This window comes from Typopeltis vanoorti, chromosome 12 (assembly GCF_054136105.1).
Source record: "Typopeltis vanoorti isolate ZY-2024b chromosome 12, IOZ_Tvanoo_1.0, whole genome shotgun sequence".
NCBI classification, from domain to species: domain Eukaryota; kingdom Metazoa; phylum Arthropoda; class Arachnida; order Uropygi; family Thelyphonidae; genus Typopeltis; species Typopeltis vanoorti.
The window spans coordinates 118,139,580-118,167,084 of record NC_143560.1 but is presented as its reverse complement, the minus strand read 5'-3'; the positions used below and the strand labels follow the sequence as shown (position 1 = coordinate 118,167,084).

General features: G+C 37.7%; 1 protein-coding gene across 1 annotated transcript in view; it reads left to right on the top strand.

Annotated features, from left to right (window-relative positions):
- LOC150101172 (uncharacterized) overlaps nucleotides 1-27,505 on the top strand; it is a 116,882-nt gene that overhangs the window by 7,590 nt on the left and 81,787 nt on the right. The window contains exon 2 of the mRNA XM_090402183.1: nucleotides 4,258-4,323. Coding sequence (XP_090258309.1) covers nucleotides 4,258-4,323 — 66 coding nt within the window. The remainder of the gene's footprint in view (nucleotides 1-4,257; nucleotides 4,324-27,505) is intronic.

Below are 27,505 nucleotides of genomic sequence, written 5' to 3'. Positions count from 1 at the left end.
GAAATATACCTACGGCAGTACTGTGAACGCACGTGTGTGAATACGATGAACAGGAGACATAGCGACTCTCTAAGTATCACAGTCTTTCGCTTACCGGAAAGATTATTTGGGCAGAGGATAGCTACGACCCTCTAATAGCCACCCCGTTAACTTCATAGACTAGGGATGTGGGAGTAGGAACCATTTTGAAGCGTATGCAGGTGGCAGACGGCTGACCTCGTAGGCGCCTGACCGACATTGACCTTCGGCAAGGTTGGCTGATCAGTGGAGCTCACGTGATCTGACTGTGGTAAAGAGCATACGGAATATATGTTCGGGGTCTACACCGACAGGTGCATGTATTTCTGCACATTTGGTCGCTTGGTGTTGGAGAACCTTCGGGGAGAAACTAATCGTGTGCGGGCGAATGAGTTTTGTATTTAGCTGCGAGTAGAACTAAAAAGAAGTGAAATGAACTCCTTTGTGGGCCTTATTCTTCTGTTGTTTAGTGTACCGCACTCCAGAGGTCATGATACAGGTCTTCGAAGAGGTGAGTATTTCAATACAAACAAAAATCAAATTGTGACTGGAATTGATTTTATTTCTGTTGCATATGACGCAGTGCAGAAAAGCATTGTGAATGTTCTTATAATGGGGTAGGTTTGTGACAGATTTTCTAGAATTTGTTCCTTCTTCCCCATGTTTTATGTTTTTAATTCCTTTCTACGCTGGAAGGTCCATAATACATCTTAGCTTTTTTACATCTGGAGAAAGGGATTCATACTTGTGGAGTATTATATAATCAACTATTCATTTTAGAGTTGATCTATTTATTTATTTTTGTTTGTACCCGCGGAAGGTTGTAAATCTGCATAATACATTATTTTCAATATCAATATAGTGGGCAGGCAAACTGCTAAATAATCCGGAAACACTGGCCTAGAGACAAACACGAACTTTTTCAAGCCACTTGAGGATTTCAGTAAATGGAGGGGGTATCAGTCTTATTCACGGTGAAATTCATATATTGTGAAAAATTTCTTTGAAGATATACAGTATAGCTCGAGTCCAAATTGTTAAAATTCTCATTCAATACCAAGTTATTGAACTATTTGAAAAACTTAATACAAATTAGTTATTTAATTCAATAAACACTAGCAGCGTAGGAGGGGTATAGAATTTGTTGCTTATATGGATATATATGGATCAGATCAGTAACGCATTCAAGATTTAATCTTGGGGGGGGGGGGGAGGCGAGTTCAGTAGACGATTTGAGAATACACACGCTGCATCGCATATGACCTATGGCTGAGCATCTACAATGATTGCTAATTCATAAGTAGTATAGAAATAGAAGACAACATAAATAAAAAATGAATTTTAATTAGGAGAAGATTTTTGGAAAATTATCTAGTTTTTCCTCCCTTTTTCTTTGGGGAGCTAGGGTCCCCTTGGGCCTCCTCTCTGGGTGCGCCACTGGATCAGATTTTACCTGCTCTTTGAAGGTTCATAATACTGGTTGTGTTATATTGTTTCCCTCCCCCTTTTCTTTTATGGGCACAAAATTATCTTATGGTTGACACTAAGTGTTTGTGGTTACTTCTCCCTTCCTACCTCACCCCCAGTAACTTAAAAATTTCTGCCGTTTGTTTTGATGACATACTGTGCAGTATTCTCAAGTGAGGGTAGGTAAGAAAATATTTTTAGTCAGTGGGTTAATCTTCACCTCGTGGAATTATGAAGTCCATACTACTAATTAAAAATTTGTATTTAAAATATACATATTTTAACAAAGGATTCCTTTTATTGCATAGTTATATTTGTAACTTCAAAACCGTCACGTTTTAATTATTCATTTATTAAAAGACTTTGACTGCACTCCCTGATTTCTTATCTATTCGATTCCTGATGAGGTTGTCATTTTTCTTCTTAACGGCAGGTATATTATGTCTGTAGAAATGTTCACTCACATGATTAGTTTCTGGTTTTTCATCTTACAAGAACTAGTTTCCGAGAAAATGAGGGAAGCAGGAGAAGAAAATTACTAATTGGCTTCGAAGATCTACTAACGCGGGAAGAGGCTAAAACAACAACAAAAAAAAGTAAAGTTCCTCTAATCGGTGACTGAAATCGAATGTTTCTTGTGTTAATCTACCGTCATGGTACTACACAATTTTATTAATACTACGAGTATCGCCATGGAGTCAGACTCATCATGGGAGATCCAAACTAACCGATATTCACACATCTACCATAACTCGCCTTCAACTCATTCACAGTCAGGGCACTCACACCTGCCTCATTCATCACTTCCAAGCAAAAAAAAAAAAAAAAAAATCTAGCTCACGCATCCTTATTAACCCCTCTCCTACACAACTTCCTGGGTGATTTCCCCTCCCTCCCCCATTCTCTCTTTACTCGTCGTGTATTCAAAAATTCACTCTTATAGAATACCCAAGTAATTTATATCACTTAAAAGTGTTTCGTTTCTTGTTTTAATTTGTTCACAATAGAATGTATCAGCATTTTTGAAGTAGTGCCATATATATATATAATATAAAAATTTTTTTCCCTTCAGTTTTGTACCTTTTGGATTCCATGGCCTTCGACAATTTGCAAAACGTGCCTTTTTTTTTTTTTTTAAGTTACCCGAATGGCGTATCGTGCAAGGAATTATTCACAACCTAATTATCTAGGTTTCCAAAGGAATAAGCTTTAAAAGATTACCTACTTCTCGATTTGTATCCAGTTTCTCCGGAGAGCGGGGAATGGTAGTTTCGTTTACAGGTCGTTAGGCGCAACATTTCATTTGTACAGGAAATTCAGAGAACTGTATGAAGTTCTGTTTATCGTACCGGTAATTATACGAGCACTGCCTTTAACTTGACAATGTTGATCATATTTTGCTGTTTAATTAATACTGGAATTATATACAAACCTTACTGAGCGAATGACAAGGAGTTTGAAATATTTCAGTTCTCAAAAATTTATTTATGGTGTTCATTAAAATGCTGTATATCAAATCATAATTTGATATTAATTGGCATTATAATCCGATATGTTATTTTCCCGCATGGTTCGTTGGAGATTACGGGCTGAGTTCGTTAAGATTGACTGACTAACGTCTTGCTGATGAAGTGTTTATTTTTTTAAATCCGGGAACTTTCAGTTGTGCTTCAAAAAGTATGTGGTTCGAATTTGAATGCTTCTGACGTTTTTTTTCATTTCACAATGGCAACGAGCTACTTCTGTAAATAAGAAAAAAGATGGTATTGCAGATAATTTCCGTGAAATGTTTTAGACTGCTGATATATGTATTGTGTGCGCGCGCGCAAGAAGCGAAGCTAACTTGAATGATATGGAACATTGAGTCTATTATGTACAGTCACGTTTCAATTGAAAACGTTTGCTTTGAAATTGCAGGCTTTTATTGATTTATTTCTTAATCCCACCCATGTGCTGAATGAAATTAGGACATGCTTTGTTGGAAAGTAGGCCGTTAGATATACTATTTACTGAGGATATTATGACCTTTTGCGAATATTTGTTCTACTTCTTTGGTTTATTGTTGCCTTAAACTTCGACAGTTCACAAATGCGGTGTACTTGCTTTGTTTAAATGGATAAAATGCTGTTATTAAAAAAAAAAATAATAATCCAAATCAAGGATGCAAGTAAGCTGCTGAATAGACTTGTGTGTAGACGAGTTATGCATTGATGTAGCAGTATGAAATAACGTTCCTGTTTCCCTCTACTTTACAATGATACATCCTACAAATTACTTTGCGTACATCCGCTTATACAAAACATGAGGATAATAATGGCTTCGTCTTGCAATCTAATGAACAGCAGATCTTCAGTCGGATAAAACTTACCCATTTCGCTCTGTTGAAGCCATTTTATTTCTCAAAAGGAGTAGGCGAGGCTGTTTAGTTCTCTATTATTGGAAACTGAGGTAGGGGTGTGGAAGGAGTAAATACAGAATTAAATAATCCCACCATGTAAGAGGAAATGAAAAAAAAAAACAACTCTAGTCTGTATTGATCACCAGAACTTTTTTCTACCCAAGGCTTCCTTTTCATTCTACAGCTAATCTCTTGAATTCAAGGAAACTTGAGTTTTAATTCCCACGACTTGGAAAGATCGACATAGCATATGCAAATAAATGCTAGTTAGAATTGGAAAATGACCAGAGATTGAACCACGTGGCAAAGATTTCATAACGGTACTCAACCCGTCATCTGATGGACAAGAAAGAATTACAAAACTCACCTTTTAGAATCATGCCTTTGGATTCTCCGATGGCGAGATGGGATAGCTGTCTACAGATCCATAAAAAGTCAAGGTAAATAAGTGCTGCTTTTACTTGGGGGATGAAAAGGTATTAATTTATTTATTTATATATTTTATTTTGTATGTTCCTGCTAATCGGTAAGATTATATGATGAATTTAACAAGCAGCTTTCATGTTAATATACTCATAATAGTGATTGCTAAATCCGAAGTAGAATAACTTGAAATAGCAGTGCCAGATTTTCTGCCCCTGGAAAAGAATCACTTATAGAAATTTCTGGAGTATTTCGATTCACAGTGACGGCATATTTAATACACGGAAGTAAGAACCAGAACGGAAGTGCTGAATTAAATATGCCGTCACTCCAACCCTAGTCAGTGCGCTGAAATCATCCATGTTCCATTTTTTTTTTTTTTTTAGGTGTGTGTGTGTGGGGGGGGGGGGGGGTGATGACGGAAATGTTGCAATTTTTGCTACATAAACAGAATATCTTGCTACATAAACGGTTTCAGTATTACTTTACAGAAATCTTGAATATTACCGATTAAAATTGTAGCACTTGAAAAGGTTGACAATGCGAATATTTTTTTTTTTGCGAAATAAATATAAAATGCCTGGAATTTAAGGCTTGCCATCTTATCAGTTTGAAACTTCAAAAAAGCGCACAAAATTAATGCTAAGGGAATTACGATTGGTGTTTCCCTGACCAAAGTTTGTCAGCAATCTTTGATTAATACCATTTGCTTTCCTCGTTGTGCGATTATGTGGAAGCCAATTGAAAGCCGCGTGAAACCACGACCAACTGCAGTTGCTGGAATGTAGATGTCATTCACTCCCGCTTCACAAGGGGAGATCGTGGGAGCTACAAGGTTACTAGTTTCCGCGTGATGGTAATAGGTGCTTCCTCCCGTACGCTGATGTAATGCGAATTCATTTCCGGTATACAAGCATCGCTGCACTGAAAATAATAAATAAATAAAGATTTACTGCCCAATTAGGGAGCTAAACCAGCATTGTCTCTTGTTGAGGTACAAGATTTAACATGTGCGCAGCTACGGAAAACGAAAGTAATTACTTTAAAACAAGCGGTGGCTGCATCATGAAATGATATTAAACTAAAAGAAGCGAATTCATTTTTTATTGTCTAACCACGAAAAGTTAGTTTTGCTTAGTGCCGTAAAAGGTATTAAACTCAAATGAGAACATACTCCTGCTGTACAAAACAGGTGTTTTAGCCACATTCCTTAAGTAGGCAAGGAATTTCATTCGCCCATCTTCCGCTTTAAGAGGGTGGCACGGCTGGTATTTTAGAGAATGTGTCATGTGATTAATTGCAGGATGTTTCTTAATATGTTAAATTCAAATTTGGTGTGGAGGTTGTTAGTGTCTTCCATGAAACGATAACCATTATGGGTCAGGACATTTTTATTTTGAGAATAACTGAGGTATATTTCAGTCATAATTTGTGCGTAGCAAAGTTCGAACTATGGACAGTTGTTACACGAAGGTCATTTCGTAACTTCACACCGCGCATGCGTAGCAGGTATTATAATGCAAAGGTTTCCATCTTCGTATAAATTGCAAGCCAGAATCCCAGCGAAAATGTTGGTCTGAAAAAAAAAAAAAAAAGATGGCGGCTCGCTTGTTAGTGTTGTGATTGCTATAACACGATTTCAGTTTTGATTCCAGGCAGCTATCGCGGATTAGGAGTTAAGATTAGGATTGGCTGAGTTGTATATAGCCTAGTGAATGTAATATCGTTTAGTTTGACGAATAATGTCTTGAGTTTTGGTTAAGATTCGGTAAGTAATTTTGTTCAGAAAACTTTTAAGTGCAAAATTTTGCTACCTATGCTGGTAGATCGATTTGATCTACGGGATATTTACATTGGGCTCTAGGACCCATTTCTCAAACTTTATTCTAACAGAGTTATTACCTCCTATCAGACATGTCAAAACCCCTCAATGAAAGCATATTGGAAGAAGTTTACAAGAATTTCTAAGATTGGGAAAACTATTGAGCGACAACTGGCCAGGGAAAGTAAAGCTGTTAGATACATTCTAACATGATGGAAGTATGTTGACTGAACCAGAATTAAGACACTACACGAATATAGAGGATGCTGCATCGCTAGATAATACTCCGCAGTTTTTGGAAACCAACACAGAATTCCAAAACCGTCAAAAAGAAAAGGAAAATCTCCTCTACTGCAGATACACCCAAAACAGCGGAGATAGAACCAGATAATGAACTTAAAGAATGGGTACCCCCAGTCATCCTAAGGGCTAAGGAGCACAAGGAACACTGGACGTCCCTTGCATCCACACTGAAATCTTCAGATATCACCCTTCACGAAAGCCACAAACACAGAAGAAGGGATATGCATACAGCCTAAAACGTCATCACACTACAGAAAAATAACCAAACTTCTAGACAACAACAACAACCTGCCATGCCACACTTTTGCACTCAACAGTGAGAAAAATTTAAAAGTAGTATTAAGGGGAGTTACTGAAACATTACAAATAGAAGACCTCACTGCAGACCTCTAATTTAAGGGATTTAGCCCAATTAAAGTCAGCCGAATATGGAGAGCTGATAAAACACCTTATCTCCTAATTCTGATGGAAATAAGCAAAGACCAGAAACATATATACAATCTCCAAACCATCTGTGATCTAGTCATAAAAGTTGAGGCATTGAAACATAAATCAACTACAACCCAGTGTCATAGATGCCAAGATTGGGCACGCACAACGATGCTGCAAGGCTGAATTTCGTTGAGTGAAATGTGATGGCAAACATGCATCAAATGAATACCATAAACCCCGTGCACTTCCAGCAAGTGTGCAAACTGCGGAAGACCACACCCTGCAAACTATAGGGGCTGTATAGCATTTCCCCAAAACCAAAAGATACAACTCAAAACCAGTAAACCTCTTCAAGAACGCACGTCCACCCATCAAACCATAGTCTCCACAACGGATGGAAGATCGTATGCTGAAATTACAAGATCAACCTTCCAAAAAGACCCAAAACCAAATCAGTCACAGCAAACCAACAAACCTATCCTACTGAACATAACAAGCCACTTAGGTGAAATGCTTGCTGAACTCCGACAACCCAACGTAGGAAGCCAAGGATAATTTTAAGGCACACACAATCACTCTTTATGGAAATTCTTAATGGATAAGTCTAAAAGAAAACCGAAATCGTTACAAATTGTTTGATGGAACGCAAATGGTTTATCTATCAAATTGCAGGAGTTTGCAGCAGAAACCCAAGCAGACATCATCCTCATAAATGAAACACATCTTCGTCCAACTGACAAAATCAGAATCAACGGTTATAGCACTTACTGTACAGACAGATGCTTTGCTAGAGGTGGAGGCACTGCCATCTTTGTGAAAAGAAACATAATTCAATTGCCGAACCCCAAACAGAACACATGGAAACTACAGGAATAGAAATACATACGGAAAACACAAGCAGCATTAGGATATATACAGCCTACAACCCCCCCCCCCCCAAATAAAAAAACTCCTTGAATCTGACTTAGATGTGATAATAAATACAGACAGAGCAGTGATTATAGCCAGAGATTTTAATGCCAAACATTCAGTCTGCAACAGCAGAAACTCAATTATTAACGGAAGAATACTCAATTCTTACACCACTTCAAGAAATATAACAGTAATAATAGGACCCACTGAACCCACACATTACGGAGCAACCGGAGGTCCTGATGTACTAGATATAGCTATATTAAAAAACATAGCGCACAGCTATCAGATACAAGCAATCAACGACTTAAGTTCTGATCATAACCCTATCATATTACAACTAGGCATCATACAAGATTTAACGGAAAACACCACCACATTTATAAATTGGAAACAACTTCCCTCAGCCTTCCAGGAAAACCTTGGTCCAATACCGCATATAACATCTGTCGAAGATATAGAAAAATGAAAACTCTTGAAAAACAACTACTGACAGCTATAACAAATATAACCAAATGTGCACCATCCATCAAATAAACTCCCAGAGGATATAAAACGTCTTATCCAAGAGAAAAACAGATTAAGAAGACAATAGCAGAGAACAATGGACCCAGCGGATAAACAAGCAGTCAATAGAGCAACAAAGCAGGTTCGATATGCCCTAAAGGACCACCATAACAAACTCTGGAATAACAAAATTCACCAATTAAACACAGAGGATCAATCAATATGGAAAATGATGAAATCACTCCGTTCAAAGCGTTTTACATTTCCTCCAGTCCAAGGTGAATCTAATGTTGTCTACAAATATTAGGAAAAAGCTGAAGCATTTGCTGACAGTTTAGAAAAACAATGCAGCCCCAATTATATCGATACAGATATAAATTTCATAAGTAAAATTCACACTCAAGTGCGTAAAATAACTCAAAATGCCTCGCTCCAATCCAATAACAAATCCGTGTCACCAACAGAGATATGAGATTTTAAGAAAACTAAATAACAAAAAGGCTCCGGGTCCAGATGGAATAACAAACAAGGTACTCAATTTACTTCCCCGCAAAGGGGTTATGCATCTGGTAGCCATCATTAATGCCATCCTCCGGCTAAATTATTTCCCAGAGCAATGGAAAATTGCCGACGTTTTCCTAATTCCCAAACCTGGAAAAATACAGTTTCCTGAAAATTACAGACCAATCAGCCTTCTTTCATGCATAGGTAAAATAGCCGAACGTGCTATTCTCACAAGGGTTCAAGAGGCAACAGATATCAACCATGTCATTCAAGATGAACAATTCGGCTTTAAGAAATCACTCCACAACGCTACAAATTTATAGAGTTATCGAACATATAACCCAAGGGTATGAATGGCCAACACTCTGGCGCAGTTTTCCTGGACATCACTCAAGCATTTGATAATGTGGCATCGCGGACTAATTTTTAAACTACACGAAGTTGGTATTCCATTACCACTAGTTCTACTTATCAAATCATATCTAAATAACAGAAAATTTAAAATAAAACTCAATGGTGTCAGATCCACGGAGAGAAGAATCACGGCCGGAGTCCCTCGTGGTTCTCTGCTATCTCCCCTTCTCTTCTCCATACATATATATGGCAGATCTCCCCAAACTGTCCCAGCTATCACCGCTCTATATGCCGATGACACAATCATTACAGCCAGATCCCTCCGTCCACACCTGGCCACAATCAAGCTGCAGAGAGCAGTCAATGAATTGGAGGATTGGTACACCAAGTGGCGTATCGCAATTAATCCAAACAAAAGCTCTGCAGTACTTTTCACCAGACGTAAACGTAAAGCAGAACCGAATACAAGCATACAAATGTCTGGTAAAATCATCCCTTGGCGCAATTCTACCAAATATCCGGAAGTTCATCTTGATAGACGTCTAAACTTCAAGTCATATATGGATAGTGTCACCACTAAGGCAAGTCAGACCATTGCACAGCTATATCCACTTTTGAATAGGAACAGCTTCCTAAGCATAAGTAACAAAATCCTCCTTTTCAAATTGGTAATCAGACCGCAACTAACTTACGCCTCTCCAACCTGGTGTCACACGACTAAAAGCAACATCAACAGACTTCAGATAATACAGAATAAATGGCTAAGAATGGCATTTAATGCCCCATGGTTCGCCAGAAACATCTAGTTACATCAAGAAGCCAATCTTCCAGATATTAAGACCTACACGACAGACATTGCGGAGAAATTCTTCACAATCACGGATAATCACCCAAATTAGCTAGTTAGACAGGCAGCAGACTACAAGCCCCTCAGATCGTTTCAAACATAAAAAACCGAAATCATCCATCGCAAGAGAAAGCTGATACAGCCTCAATGCTCACAATGAGCAGGTAAATTACCCACAATAATCTCATCACCCACAATCTAAAATCCAGATGAAGGGATAAAGAGTCAAGGACTCAGTCCATCAACCAATTAAGTTCAAAGTGCAAATGTACTCTTTTTCTGTTTCTGATGTTCTTTCTTGTTTTGCTGAAGGAAAATCTTATTCAGGTACAATATCACGCAGATCGGCGTTTGTACATAATATTGAAACTTGACGGCGTGTGTGGGTGAGGAGGGCAGTGGCGAATTCTCTATGCTTGCTGCGCAAGCTCATTAATTGAGAAAGAAGTAATATTTATTTGTTAATAAATGCATGCATTTATAAGCATTCCATTTACGCTTTTGTTTTTGTAGACAGAAGACGTCTTAATCTTGCGCGGCAATAATTGACCTTTGCGTTGTGCATCGAAGGCCGATGCTTGCTCGTCTAGTCAAAGCTACATTGGCTTGCTCGGTTGTAGGCGCTTCCAGGTCCTTGCTGCGGCACTGTGATTTCATGCGCGCGCATAACCATTTCTGCTGCTTTCCCGTCGTCTTAAACAAGTGTGCGTGTTTCTCGAGAAAATTAAGTCACAACTAACTTTTTATAACGATGTTATTGACCAGTTCATAAAGAAGAGGATAGAATTTGTATTCAAGTAGGTCAGCTAAATTGAAAAAGATACATTTATTTTACAAATGATATTCTATTTGTATGATTAAATGTACATAAATTTCTAAATATGTAATTTTAAATGGTCAGTAATTCATTATTCCGCTAATCAGACTTCGATCACACCTCTCACTTGCTGAATGGTAATAAGAGCAAGTGTGAATTTCAAGACCAGCATTCGCCCCTTGAGGAGGAGGGGGGGGGATTCAACTAAAATTCACAGTGCTTTACGTGACCTTTTGTGGAGATAGTACATTGGATCACAGCACCATGCCAGGATGAGCGTCCCACTTCTGTAGAGACTAGGCAGACATTAAAGAAAACCCAAGAAATTGCAGGCCATCGACAGTTATAGGGAACACATTGGTGGTTTTTAATAGCCTTCTGGAAGAAGAACACCTGAAAAAGTGATGAAATCACCAATAAAGCAAATATGTTGACTACATCTGCTTTTAGAATTCAGATTGAAATTTGGGAGAAGAGAAATGTTGCCAAGTGGGTAAATACCAGCGATAAAACACCATCAAGCAACTTGCAAGAGTTGACGAAGTTATACTATGTCGTTATGAAATTGAAGGCAAACAGTTTTTCAACAGAATGTCATAGACCAGTGGTGGCATACCTTTTTTATGTGCACGTGCCAAAAATTTACAAATCGAGTTGCTGACGTGCCAGTGCGTACCAAAAATTTACCATTCAATTTGCTGACGTGCCGGGCAATTTTTAATAGAGGAAAAATTAATAGAAAATGAATCTAATTTAATTAATTTATTTATTTATAAATTTATAATAAAAAAATCAGCTAATGCCTATTTATTTCCACATAGGGAGTAGGCGGGGCCGTTTACCCTATCTAACTTATGGAGACTGAGTGGACAGCTCAATCTCCACTGGTAGCCAATCAGACAGCTGGCCCAAGGCTATCACTGATTCATCGGTACGTAGTGAAGAAGGCGGCAAGGTAGTGCTGCCATCTCGTGGTTCCTAACCCTAACACAATATTTTTAATGTCTAAAAATAGTGTGGGTTCGACGGTCGATTTTTTTGAGTTTACGGGACGAAAAACCAGAGTTTCCGGGAGAAACAACCCGCTAGCCTGTGCCAGAGATCGACTAACTCGGGAACCGGTCGAAAAAAGGCTTGAAAAATTTCCTCTAGTCGGCGACTAGATTTGAACCACTTAATCCTTTCTTTGTGGAGTCAAGCGCCATAGAGTGCAAACGTCACTTCTACCGAGCTACACAGGCTCCATAAGAAATCAGCTAACGCCTATTTGTTCCCGCATAGGGAGTAAGCGGGGCCGTTTACCCTATCTAACGTTTGGAGACTGAGTGGGCAGTTCAATCTCCACTAAATTTGTAATATATATATTTATATTTTATAAATATAATTATTTATAATTTTAGAAATACTATTTTATTTGATTTATAATATTTATTTATAACGTCCTGAACAATTACTAAAATATAAGCCAATAGGAAAGAGAAGGCAGGGTCGACCTCAAAAAAGGATATTGGATGGATCATGAGACTGGAACAGACCAATATGGTCTATACCCTTAATTAGTGTTATGATGATGATATTTATTTATATATACATTTATAATGTTACTCAGTGTAAAACTGATTATTATATTATTAAAATGATTTTCATTATGTTCGTTTGGGGAAAAAACAGTAGTGAGAAAAATATTTATGCATTATAACTCACCATAGAAGTCAGCTGAGCAAGGGAAGCAGCAGAAGGATGTCGACTTGTCGGCGAAACGCTTACCATATTTACTCGAAAATAACTCGACCTCGCGTATAACTGGCACCCCTGATTTTATTTTACGAAAAAATACATTAGGTGTTGCATATGCCTCGCACACGAAAAATGTTTAAACATGTTCAGATCGAGGCAATAATTAAACAACATGCCCTCCCCAACAGCCACTATACTGCAGATGCAAGAAAAAGTAGTTTTATTGTATCTCTGATTAAGGTCCAGAGGCTTTTGCAGTCTGTGTAATATATTTCTCAACAAATAGTGCAATTAGAGACAGCTGGAATAAAAACGGCACTAACTAATAAATCACGTATCCCCTCTCACAGAAACTACGCTGTATAGACTGGAGCCAAATGATATGTTGCACCAGAAACACAGTATCTAACTAAAAACTCTTGTCTAATTTTTCAATTACATGAAATAAGTGTTTGTTTTATTGCATTTGAAATTCTCGATGTCATTATGACATATCACAAAAGCTAACTTCAAATAAAATTCTATCACGAATTGAAATATGCCATATAATGCATGTGCGAGTTCCTGTGCCAGCTCCAACGCAATTTCAAATGCGATGAGTCGTGAATGTGTTAAAACTAAGAAATATATAGTGTTATGACAGTTTCACATGTTATGGAATTCGGTTGAAGAGAATTAGCATTTCAACTCAATAATTGTAGGTTGCCTTTGGTTCGCGCGACCCAAAGGTAAATTTGATAATACCCCACCAATCATATGCACATCTTCATCGTTGCTCTCTGGTGTAAAACAAAATTTAACTTGTATGTATTGTAACAATTAAAAAAAAGGTTGAATAATTTATAAGCATGTAAAAGGATTATGACCTGTAAATTGTTGTCGTGCTAGCAAACTTCTCGGACGTGTCATAGGTTCGCCATCCATGTCGTAGATGTACATGATATCTGGGTGAGAATACTGCTCACCCTACCCACGCTATGGCTCTGGTAACAGGATGTTTCTCTCCCGAAATTCAGGTATTATTTTATTTTTCCCTGTGTAGATAAGTTGGCTAGAGAACACACATAGTTAAAAAAAACTTCTGAGTAATAGACGAGTATATGGTGTACTGGTGCTAGTGGTAGGATGATGTGGTGTGTATAATAGATTGTATAGAGAGTCTTCATGCGATGAGTCCTTAGTCATCACGTAGATGCCACATAAAAGTAATAATAAAAAAGCTGTTAAACTGTGATAACATGATATTGGAATTTATGTATATGGAGTTTCCTCCCTTTTCTCCCCCGTCCCTATTGGGGCGAGTTGAGCCCCCCTCATGGGGGTTAAGTATTTATGGCTGTAGATCCGTGTGTTCACGGGCTGGTTTGCCTGCTTGCGGGATGAAAAACCTCAGATAAACTGGGGAAAACCCTGCTGTCCACGCCCAAGACCAGCTAACTTGGCTATGGCTGAGGAAGATCCTTAAGCTCCTCACGCCGGCGACGGGAATCGAACCCAGGACACTCCTTCCCCAGGCATATGGTTGCGAAGCGCAAAGCCACTAGGCTAACCACGCGGGACATATTGGAATTGAAGACTTAGGTTTAATTTTAGAACACGTGCCATTTTAAAACCTTTCATTATTCTTGATCCAGTTTCAAACGTTCCCTCCCACTGCTATTTGTATGCATGTGCATGGAGTGGCCAGCTTTTTAGAGATATTCAGTGGGTCGGGTCAAATCGGTATCGAAGCTAAACTACTTGGTGTGTTTTTCACAACAGGATAATCCTGCCATGCCAGAATTGTATGTGCCAACCTAAACGACACACGCGACCCGTTATATTTTTGGAAATGTTCATCAACTGTTAGAGTAAAACATGAATGGGCATACTTGAAAGATTATTCCTAAGAAGACTGTGGAGTAGTGTTTGGGTAAATGACCAAAACAAAGAACAAGATTGTGAAACCATATTCTGATGCTCAAACAGAAGAAACAAATACAGCGGTATCTCGCTAATCCGAACTAATAAAACAGTGCTCGTTCGGATTAGCGAATTTCCCCCAAGAGACAACAATAACTAGCGTTTAAGGCAAAAATAATCAATTTTTGCTGTTGTGTATTGTCGAGGATTCTGATTTAGTAAAATTGCATAGTTAAGTACATAACTTAATTTGCGTAAAAAACATCACTTTCTTGTACACAACACATAAAACTTTGTAAAAAGTCACTGAGTTTCTTTTGCTTGTTGGAAGTTAAACTTTTTTCGAATGCTTCTTCTCGGAGCTGTATTAGCAATAAAATGTTGTGGAATGGCGTATCATTCTGCTTAGCCCATTCTATACACATATTAAAACTGTCAGTTGCCACTTCATATTTTATCCCCCCCCCTTCGAGTTCTTTATCGTCAGCATCGTCCGCAAATTCATTCTGTAGCGTCATATTTATAATTTCAGCAACTGATTTGATTTCGTTTTTACTTTCGGTTCTACCTGTAATCCATTCTGTAACATCTGTTTGTGAAATTTCGACATCTAGATTTATATTAAAGTAAGTCTTGTATGACGTATTCTTTCACACAAAAGAAAGAGTGATGTTTTATGATAAATGCGTTTAGCTTGTCTAGAATTAAAAAGCTGTCTGAGACGTAGGAACTTTGGGATAACGTTGTTGTCCCGACATCTCTTTAAAAAGGTTAGGTGATTTAAAAACTTTACTTTTTTTTTTTTAAATCGCCTAACTTTTTTAAAAAGTTGTCGGGACAACAACGTTATCCCAAAGTTCCTACGTCTCAGACAGCTTTTTAATTCTAAACTAGATAAACGCATTTATCATAAATCACTCTCTCTTTTGCATAGAGATTTATATTTTTAACCAAATTATACATGTTTTGAATTTCATCTTTTTGTGTATCACCGTAGTTATCTTTATAAATTCTAGAAGGCCTTTCTTGCTTTGAATTTCTGATCCGAGTAAATTTGTGAATGGAAATGCTTAGCTTTTTGCTTTAAAATGTCTTCCGGAGATGGGAGTATGACGACTTCTTTCTTGAAAAAACCACCTGTAAACAGCAGAATCAAGTAAAGAAAAATCGCTTGTTTTCAGAGTTTCTCTTTTGCTTGGTCCTACTTCTGTGGTTGAAACATAAGTTAAAATCTACAATCAATGACCTTTTATATCATTGATTGTAGATTTGCCGGCAGTGAAGTTTTTTTTCTTCTTCTTTCAAACCGCAATTCGGATTGCGGGAGGGTTCGGACTAGCGAGATACCACTGTATTTAGATATGGATGGAGGCGAACGAATCCAGGAGGCCAAGTTTCGATTTGGAATGCATGGCTATAAGAAGAGTGGGCTTATTTGGTCGGTTGAGTTGGTAGTTCACGTCATATCATTCAGCCTTTGCATTAATAGATCGCTGAGGCCTGAGTGCAAGGAAAATATTCTCCAGACCATTACAGTCGTGTTTTTAATTATCGTGGTGGAACGATTGATGCATCTGTGACTTAGTGTTATCATTTCCTTGTCCTACCATCTGCTTGAAATACAAGGAACCGGTATTATTCACCACTCCATGATATCATGCAATCCACTGGTTGTCCACTTTTGATTGTAGACGGAGTTTGTTAGACACGTGTGGTGCCCTTACCATTGCTTTACTATTATGTCTCATTGGTCATTGTCTAAAACGCTGCATCCTGTGAACGATCTATCTCTTTGTCATAAAGAACCCTGGTATGTCTCAACAAAAATCCGTAAGGAATTAATCTATTTAAAATGGGTACGTTTAGAATAATATAGATAACGCGAACAATGAGTGAATATCAATGTCAGATCGATGCACCCATGAAAACTTTGCCGAATTAGAATGCATTATATTTGAAAATCGACCATATAACCCACACTATTTCAGACAAATTATATACTGTTAGGGACCATGAGATGGCGACCCTTGTCTGCTTCCCTTCATCGGACTGTTTATAATTAATGATAATCTTGGGCCAGCTATTTCTGATTGGTTACTGGTGGAGATTGAACTGCCACCTCGGTCTCCAAAAATTGGATCTAAAACCACCTCACCTACTCCCCATAGGAAATAAAGGCTGTTAGTTGATTTTGTATGTAGTTTGTAACATTCTCTGAGTTTCGTCTCCCTTATTAGAGCAAACGAAATTATTTTAACTGTTGGAAAAAATGTCTGTATTAGAATGGTATTCTGGTCAAGTGATGTGCATTAATGGGACATTTTCTATTTGGTTGGAAAAAAACCTGAATCCAAATTAGTCTAGGATACAAGAAACTTTTTTATAAGAGAGAGAGAGAGAGGGCCTGACTCAACGAAGTTGTGGGGTTTTCCTTCTGTCTCTAAAACTTCTGCCCCTTCCCTGCAAAACAGAGTAACTACCAGAACATCTCACGCAATTATCAGACATAATAGACCGACTCACATAGTTTGAATTATGGCCGAAGTAGCTAAAGCTAATTTAATGCTTGCCATAGTTCTCAGATAGTGGACTTGCCCTTGTCATGTGTGCACACCCTCTAAATAGTAGGATTTTGTGCTTATTCCTCATGGAAAGGTTTATTTTGTCTATTCTTTAATGAGAACATGTCCGTGTTATAAGCGACGATGAATGTATGGTTCATAATTGCAGCCATTCATTCCGTTTTGTGGATTTTTACAGAACATTTTGAAAGTAAGCAGAACAGTATTCATCAGAGTATGTTGTCGCTTGTAAAACACTGGATCAAGTGCTAATGAAAGTGGCCTACGTGTTTTATGATCAAGAAGTTATGATACGAAGTCCAAGAAGAGAGGTTTACCACTTCATCAAATGCGCCAGATATGAACACTCCAACCAGAATTATGTAACATAAGTAGACTTAGGCCATTGTATTTGGGAACAGTATCGGCTTCCCCCATCCCAACAAATCACCATCTGTTGCAATTAATTCCATTGCCACTTTTCATTCTAGTTATGTCTTATTTGATAATTGAGACAATTGTCTTGGAAGTTAACAGTAAACTACTGCTATAATATTCATTTCCTATAGACTGATAACACTTCCTCTAGGTGTATTACTCCTCATGCCAGTTACCTAGGTTAAACATCATCATCACGAACCATGGGCTTACTGCCTGTTGGTGTCAGATGCCTCCTTCACTATCTTCTTCCACCTTTCTTTGTCCAGTGATGTGTCACAGATTCTGTACGCCCATTCCACATCTGTCCTTTGTTGTCTATCCATTCTCTGTATGGTCTACCTTTTCTGTTTACACCATCCATAATACCAAACATGAATATCTTTATCTTCCGATCCTCACTCATTCTGCAGTTGTGTCCACATAATTGCAGCTTGCGTTGTATAATCTTCATTAGATTCTCTTTTGGTTGTATCTTCCGACAGAGCTCTTCATTTGTGATTTTCTGTACCCATCCTACTCTTAGCCTCGTCCTGTAACAAGTTCTTTCAAATGCCAAAATTCTTTTCTTGATCCCTTATTTATGACCCACGTTTCAGATCCATACACTACACCCCTAAAGATGCATGTTTCCAGCACTCGTAGTTTTGTTTGCTGGCTGATCACTTTACTTTCCCAGATGTTATCCATGGCCTTCAGATTTGTTATTCTCTTTGCAATCCTGATCTTTATTTCTTTTTTACAGTCCAGATCATATGTCATTTTTCTTCCAAATATGTGAATTGTTACAAATTTTCTATACCAATTCCACCCACTTGCATCTTTTGTTTCACGTTCTTCTCACCAAATACCATTGCCTTTGTTTTTTCCAAGTTCATAACAAGTCCAAATCTCTTCGCTTCCCTTCCTCATTTAAACTTTCATTGTTTTTTGTAGTTCTCTTTCGTCTTCTTCAATAAAAACAATGTCATCTGCAAATCTCAGATTGTTAATTATCATCCCAGGTACTGATATTCTTTTTGCATCTTCCTTCATTTTGTCCATTGCTCTTTCTAAATGTGCGATGAAAATGCTTGGTAATATTGGGTCCCCCCTGTCTAGTACCTCCTGCTTGTACTAAACCATTCCCCCAAATCATCACCTATTCTAACTGCTGCCATTGCATTCTTATAAACATCTTTTAATATAGCTATTAGTTTTCTATCAATTCCATAGGATTCTAGCACTGCTAATGTCACTTTCTGGTCGATACTGTCAAATGCCTTCTGAAAATTCAATAAAGCAAGTATATATGTTTTTTCTCCTAGCTTTCTTTGCTGTTAACCGGATTGTCAAAATCTGTTGATATGTAGTTCCATCTTTCCTAAATCCTGCTTGCTCGTCTGCAAAGTATGCTTCCAATTGTTTTCATTCTTTCTGTCAATATCATCATCACCTTATCAAGGTGACTTGTCAAAGCAATTGTGCTATAATTTTTACATTCTAGCTTATTTCTTTTCTTGTATAATTTCACCAACATCGATTTCACCCTCTCCTCTGGCATTTTCCCTTTCCATACCATATTACATGGCATATTTCTGTAACCATACTTTCGCCACCATATTTGATCATTTCTCCAGTGATGTTATCATTACCAGGACTTGTGTTTAGCCGTCCTATTGCTTTTTTACCTCTCCTCTTAAATGTCCACATACTCATTACGTGGTTGTGATTTCTGCTTCAGTTCTTCATCAGTTTCCAATGCTATCTGAATCTAGTTTTTCTTCATATAACTCACTGCAATATCTTGTCCACCACTGTACAATTTTATCTTTATTCATCAATATTTTGCCTTTTTCATCTTTAATTGTGATCTGTTTTGGTTGCCAACTTGTATTAATGGTTCTAATAATTTTGTACACCTCCATAGTTTTATGCTCTTCATAGTGCTCTATATTATTGCATTGGACTTTTGACCACTTCATCTTATCCATTCTGACTGCTTTTTTTTCATCTGATTACACTTTCTTCTGTATTGCTCCTCTATTTGTTCTGATGTATCCCTTCTTATCTTCACCATTCTTCTGTACTAACTTCAGTGTTTCTTGTCTAATCACTTCTTGATCTTCTCTTCTGGTACTGTTTCTTCAACTGCATCTTCAATTGCCTTCATTACACCTTTCATTCTTAGATTCCAATTTTTTTTTCTTTATCCACACTTTTAAGTTTCTCTTCTAACACTGTTCTGTACTTTCTTCCTATTTCTGCTTCACTTATTCTTTCAGTATCTATTCGTTTCTGGTGATGGGGGTGTTTATATTTTCTTTTTAATTTCAACTTGATGTTTGCAATCACTAAACTGATCCGAATCTATATCTGCTCCGTGAAAAGTTCGACAACACTGCTTTACTGATGTTATCCATCTTCTTTTAATCGTAATCATATCGATCATGTTTTTGGTTTACCAATTATTTGATTGCCACGTGAATTTTTTTACACTCCTTTTGTTGGAATCTTGTGTTACAGATCACCTCGTGGTCTACAGCAAATGACTTCGCATCCCTTTATCTCTCCTGGTGATGGCTATCGCATCTCCACTAATCCTAGTATATCACATCCACCAATCCTAGTATATCATCTCTTCATTTCCTCGCGAAGTAATTCTAGTTTTCCTGACATCCAAAGTGTCCCTACATTCCATGTCCCTACTGATAATAGTTTAGTCAGTTTCAGCTTCTGTTTCCTTTCGGTATCCCACTTTTCGATCCAATCCCGGTCTCGATTGGTACTGTGGACCCTGCTCATCCGGGCGACGACCGAGCCGGCATGTTTTAACTGTTGATCGTGTAGAAATAGACATCAGATAATAATCGTGTTTTTTCTTTACGGTCAGAGCATCGACACTCATCTGACCGATCCTCCTCCTTTATCCAATCTTGGGACTAGCATGAGGCCACTAAGGATCCCATGGCGGAGTAAGATTAAAGATAGCGGTGGCATAACAGTTGTGGTTGATTTGAGTCCAATAACTGTGCACTGAATCAGGATAGGTGGGTCGGGAGTTTCCAGACATGAACTGAAACATCATTGTATCCATTACATATATATTTTTATGTGATTTATTTTATTTTCAGTTGTTTTTGAATCATTCTGTAACTAAGAATGTAAGAAAGTTGTTTGTACAAGCAGTGAAATTCTTGATCGAATCCTGCAGAATAATCTATTATTCAGCCAATAATACTACTCCAGCCTATTTTTAATCGCATGTTATTTCCGCTGTAAATGCTTGATTGACACTGAAATTGAGATGATGCAACAAATTTTGTACATTCATTTTATTAATTCTATCCATAGTGAAGTCCTGTGACTCACATAGTGTGAGTCACTGGACACAGTCTGCCAGATTTCAACTGGAAATATAATTAATAATAGGCCAAAAAGAAGGTTTTTATCTCATTCTTCACACATATCTCTAAGCCGGCATTAATTTCAACCAAGTTTGATCAGATGTAGAATATAGGTCTTTCCCGTGATCATGTTAACTTAAAATAAATAAAAATAAATCCCGTAACTTTTTTCCGCGAAGGGAGTAGGCACAACTGTTAGCTTAGCAAACGAAAATCGATACTTAGCCAGCCCCTTTGTCGTCATCAGTGGCGCACCCAGACGGGGTAGCCAAGGCCCCCCCCCCCCTAAAGAAAAAGGAAAAAAAAAACAATCAAAAGTTTTCAAAAAATCTTTTCCTAATTAATAAAAATTCATTTTTTTAAAATTTATCTTGTGTCGTCTTCTATTTCTATATATATATATATATATATATATATATTTATCTCATTCTTCAAACACATCTATAAGCCGGCTTAGAGATGTAATCACCATGTCAATAACGCACCTGAAATAATAGGAGCAGGGCCGCTGCAAGCAGGTGTGCGATTTGTGATCTGCACAAAGGCGCCATAAAGGGGGGGGGGGATTAAGTTTTATAAATTAATTCTTCATTCCGAACACCATCCGCTGTGTTCGTTACTCAGATTACACTTCTTCCGAAACAAGTGCTGTATATCAATTCAGAAAAACCGTATGTATCGCGCAATTTGAAACAATCTGCGTCTCTCTTCCGATGAGCGTATTGTTGCAGTTCCGGTAAGGTCAGTCTAACAATTACGAGCTGAGCCGAGTCTTCTTCTGTGCAGATATAAATCAACACCCGTCTATCTTTCTATTGACTCTCTAAGTTAGTTTTGTAGTCATCTGAACAATATTCGATTATTGAAATACTGGAACGTTCGCGCTGACGCCTGTGGGAAGGACTTTATTACTGTACGTGCGTTGATCGTGATCGGAGCTCTGCTTTGGGGTATTTGCGAAAGTATAGTCTGATTTTCAAGAACGGCAAGTAAAAAATATACAAGAGTTTGTCGTTTTAATAAATCTGTTTTAATATATACGTTTGTTCAGTAGCTCACTCAGGATTTAATCTTGGGGGGGTGGGGGGTGGGAGTTGAGTAGACGATTTGAGAATACACACTACACATCACATACGACTGAGCATCTGCAATGATTGCTAATTCATAAGTAGTATAGAAATAGAAGACGCGACGCAACATAAATAAAAAAAAAAAAATTAATTTTCATTAGGGAAACATTTTTGGAAATTTTTCTAGTGTTTTTTCCTTTTTCTTTTCCCTGGGTTCGCCACTGCGTTAGTTTAAAAACGTTTTGTACATTTTTATCAAGGAGGCGCCATACATGTTAGCGGCGGTATTGAATATGAGTTCTGTCGATTTTCTTCAGTTTACAAAAGAACCGTATGTTCTCCTGTGATGGAGGTCGATAACCCATGAACCAGTCGGGGAAAAAAAAAATTCGTTTAATGGTTATGTAGAATGGAAGTTAGAATGATTATTCTTTGGGTGGCTTAGCGCTATTAATGTAAACTTCGTTTCCGCATGGCTACAGGCACGAATATGAACCTTTATTTGCATATATAAACCCAATTATTAAATTAGACAGCTCCACAGTGGTTGGCCTTCGACTGTTTTAAGTGTATGAACTGCAGAAACGTATCATTTTGTAATTATGTTGTATGAAGCGATTTGCTACAACAAATAGCATGGCCACTAACTATAGTACTGTTTGTTGAAAATTGAAGATTATGGTCTTTGGGAGAGACAGTGAGAAGTGGCTGTTCCAAAGGACGGAAGCAAATACGAGTAGAATGAACAAAGGAAGGAAAAAAAGTTGACTCCTTCAGTTTGAAGCTAGGCGGAAAGTGGCTGCCGACCAGCAGCCGCTTATGTTCGTACATCCTTGGTATAGCGATGGTGAATATTCCAATAAAACGTTATTCCTGAAAATACCTATAGAAGAGACAAAACGTCGTCTATTTGGCATATTTTAGGTCTAATATTTAAAAAAAATTGTTTTGTAATGAAGTGAAAGCTCTAAGCTGTTGCATTGATGCATGTCGTCTTCTGGATAGCATCCAATCATTCTTACAGAAGTTTTAGGTGTACGTACCACCCTGAAATGTGTGAGCAGTATTCAAGGTTGGGTGGATTTGGAACCATTCTGGTGTTGACAGTCATACAGGTGAGAAATGGCGTCTAAACTGGAAAACTACACCTGATTTTTTAGCAGGTTGGTGAAGCTATGAGTTAGATGTGTTTTGTGCCATTCGTATAAGAAATTCCGATTGTATTTGGATATTTGAGTAATATCAGGAGTAAGGAAGGTGAAATATGATACATCTTGCGAGAAATCTCAGGGAAGCATTTGATATCATTTGAACTTCAGAAGCTTTTCCTTTATCCAATAGCAAGATCACTTCTTTAGGTATGAGTTATGGAAAATCCTAAAGCTTCTAACGATTGTGCATTACAAGGTTCGTCCAATGAAGAGGAATGGAGTGTATTCTCATGAGCATAACTCTGCATAGGGTTTGATCTTTTTATGTGTAGGAGGAAGAGAGTAGGTAAAAGTATAGAACCCTGTAGTACTGCAGCATTGGTGGCGAAATCTGAGAGAAGAGCCATCAACTTTGACATTTAGCGAATGACTACAGAAGCTGCGAACTAATTGCACAGTTGCAACCTACTCTAAGATGGTAGTTTGCTGAGTAGACTTCTGTGCTATACCCATTCAGATGCTCTAGAAATGGCAAGAGCAACCATGAGCTTCTCCAGACTTTTCCGTGGCTGATAGGAATTTCATGACTCTCGACCCGTTTGGTGGGCTTTTCAGATGGAGAAATTGGCTGTTGATGTTATTCCTTGCGATTTTTGTGAGAATAAAAGTAATCACGATTAAACAGTAGTGAGCTCAGGTACTGACGATTTTCTTTGTTTGGTAAAAAAAAAAAACTGGGCTAGATTCTATGTTTTTTTTTTTTTTTCATTAGAAAATGAGTTAACCGGCCTCATATGGGACTGAAGGCAAACTGGCCAGAATAACATATGCAATTTACATTCCTGATACATACACTGGACTCAGCCTGAATACCATATGCTGTAATTCTAAACAACTAAGCAAATTTTGGAACCCGCTGAGTATTATCTTGATGGACCTGTGTTTCACTCAGGATTTCTCCATGAGTGCAGGTCACAAAGATCACTCCAACGATCGATCTTCAGCCTCTCTTCCATGTTACTCATTGATTTCACTAGTGGATCTTCCTACCTTGTAGGTGGTCTTCCTGGTTTTCTCTTTATTCTTGGTTGCCAGTTGGGTATTCTATATGTCCATCTGTTATCCTTGAGTCTGGCTATGTGACCTGCTCATCTCATCTTGCTTTCATATACTGCAGTTACCACATCTTTTATGCCTGATCTCTTTCTTAGTTCCGTGTTTCTAACATGTTCCATTTTGCTGATGTTACAAATCCTACGTTCTATTGCACGCTGAGTTATTCTGAGAGTCTCTTCTTTTCTTGTCGTGTTCCATGTTTCTGATCCATACGTGAGTAATGGAAGAATGTCACTATTAAATAGTTTTGCCTTCGCAGAGATGTCAAGATTTGGATCAGTAAATGTTTCTTTTAGTCTGTTAAATGATAACCATGCAGCTTTCTTTCTTTTTGCTAGTTCTTCAGATAAATCGTTATTCGTTTTTATTGTTTGTCCTAAGTAATTGTAGGAGTCAACTTGTTCTATAGGGATGTTATCAATACATAAGGTGACGGTCACTTGTGTAGATGTTTTTGATCCATTTTTGTTTTTTCTAGATTCATTTCTAAGCCTGTCTTACTGCTGTTTGTGCATATTTTTTCACCAATTTCTTCTAGGTCTTTTGGGTTGTGGGATATCAGTATTAGATCATCGGCAGGCATAAGGATTTGTAGTTTTTCACCATCTATGCTTACTTATTCCTCCGTTTAGGTCTTTTTTTTTTTTTTTTAGAATGTTTTCTAAAGGGCTGGTAAATAGATTTGAGGAGATTACATCGCCTTGACTGACCCCCCCCTCTCTTTATATGTATATTTATAGGTTGATCAAATAGGGTTATTTGTCTGATTTTTGTTAATTTCTTTTATCATGTGGATGCAAGTAGGGTCCACATTTATTTCCAGTAAGGCACTGATGACTGCATTGTGTTCTATGGTATCAAATGCTTTTTTTTTTTAGATCAATAAAGAGGAAAAAACATAGACGGATTCGGTATTCTTTGCATTTTTCTGTTAGTTGTGCAATGGCCTGGATATGATCATGTTAAGGCTGAAGAAATCCAACAAGGTGAACCCATTATTTTCAAAGCCATCAATCCTGCCTGCTCTCTGCTGGAGTTGTTTTCGAGAGTGTTTTGGATTCTGTTCAGTATTACTCTGTTCATGATCTTATATATGTGAGAGAGTAGACAGATTGGACGATAGTTTTTTTTTTTCCCCTTGTTCCCTTTTTTGAAAACTATGCTTTTGGAGGTCTTCCATTCCCCTGGAATCTTTCTTTCTAAGAAAGAAAGATTCCAGATTGAAGTACCACGTGAATCTGGCAGCCAATGCTTTGAAAATAATTGGTTCACCTTGTTGGATTTCTTCATTCTTAACATGAGCAAGTCCTGAGGCTTTACCTTTACTCATTTTCTAAAGGGCATGTTCTATTTCTTCTGGAAGTACATCTGGTATATTGCTTGGTTTTGGGATGATAGGTTCTGAAACTTGGCACTTAGTTGCATAGAGATCATTATAAAAATTTTGCACAGTTTCTTCTATTATTTTTGTATTAATGTTTTTCTCCATTTTGATCCTGCAAAGCAGATAGAAATGACTGTTTAAAATTTAAGTCTTTCTCTATTTTTTTTCAGGTTGGTTTTTGCCTGCACTGCTTCTCTTAGTTTTTGTATCCTGAAAGCTTTGTAGTCTTCTGGAATTCTTTTCCTTAGTAACTTACAGATAATTTTGTATTCTAGAAAATTTCCTTCGGATTTCTTCAGTTGTTTTCTCTTTTTCAGTAGTTCTATAGTTTGAAGTGAGAGTCGTTCTCTTTTCTTTTGTTTCAGGAATTTCTGATTTTTTGTTACACTCGTTGAATTTATTAATACAGTCAATATAGTCAGCATTTATGTAACAGTTCTTAATAGTCCATTCAGTCTCTTCTATGTACTTCCTGAACTTCTGGTAGTCTGTTTGTTTGGGTTGTCTTTTGTGGTTTGATGTTGGCCTGATATGTTGTTCTTTTTTTGTGGTCTATTCTTATAATGGTTCTAATGAGTCTGTGGTCAGAATCTGTGAAATATATTTCGCCTATTGTACCAACGTTTTGTACCAGTCTTTTACAGTCTGTTAAAATGTAGTCGGTTTCATTTTTTTTTTGTGTCTCCATTCGGTGATTGCCAAGTCCATCTTCTTCCTGGGCGTTTGTTGAAAAAAGTGTTAATGATAGAGTTATTCAGCTAATTTCTCTCCTCTTCTGTTTCTTTCTCCCAGGCCATGTGGACCTATAAACTTTTCGTTTTCTTTTCCACATCCTATTTTGGCATTAAAGTCACCACCAACGAATGCGTATGTTGACTTGTAATTTAATGCCTGTTCAAGATTCATGTAAACGTTTTCTATTTCTTGATTATCAGCTACATGTTGGAGCATAGCAGGATATTAATTTTATTGTTATATTGTTCTCTATTCCAATTACGAGTACGCCTATTCTTTCAGATATGATGTTACAAGAAAGGATCGACTTGGTGAGGCTAGATTTAACAATGAAGCCCACTCTGCCTTTTTTGAGGATGCTCCGAGGAGTATCTGTGAGCCATCGTACCATCTTGCTCAGTTCTTTCAATCTTTTTATTTCATTCACTAGTAGGATATCTAAGTTGATATTGGTTAGTTTTTTTTTTAATTAATAAATGTATTCTGTAGTCTCTTGCCAAAGTTCGAGTATTGAGGGTTCCGATGGCCATTTTCATAGATTTAAGAGGCGGCCTGTTTTTCAATTGCGAGATTCTTAGCACCGCCGTAGAAAGGTGAGTGTGGGCCGCGCAGGAATCGGGGACTTAGGTCCAGTCCGATAACGGTTAGGATTCCCAACAGCCCAGGGTGCACCACGGTGAGGTAGAGTTGGACTTTGCGTAGCTGAGTATAGCAGGAAAGATTCAAAAGGCGATATAGAAACACGTTTTGAGCACAGAAGGAAGTACATAATCAGGACTTGGTGTCTGATTGTTTGGAATTCTGATATCTTTCTGACAGAAGATGGAGCATTTCTTGGGAAAGTGGGGGAAGTTTTTCTTGGTCTTTGCAGAATTTGGAGAAGAAAATGTCCTCCATTGAGCTTTTTTGTGATGCTACAATAATAATACCATCTGGACTGTTGAGACCCAAAATTGTTAAATAGTCTTGTTGAGAAATAGTTTTCTACATTCATCCGCTTTCAAAATTAGATTTTGGACACCCCCCCCCCCTTTTTTTTTTTAAGATACTTCGACACGTCGTGCAGCTGAAATATCTACCATGGTGTTTTTTTAATCTCATTCAATGGTAACTTTTATTCAGAAAATGCGACCGTAAATAAAAATGCATCTGAAAAGGCAAGAAATGCAGCAAAATACACATAAGACGATGCATGAATTTGTATACTCAACGAGTTACATC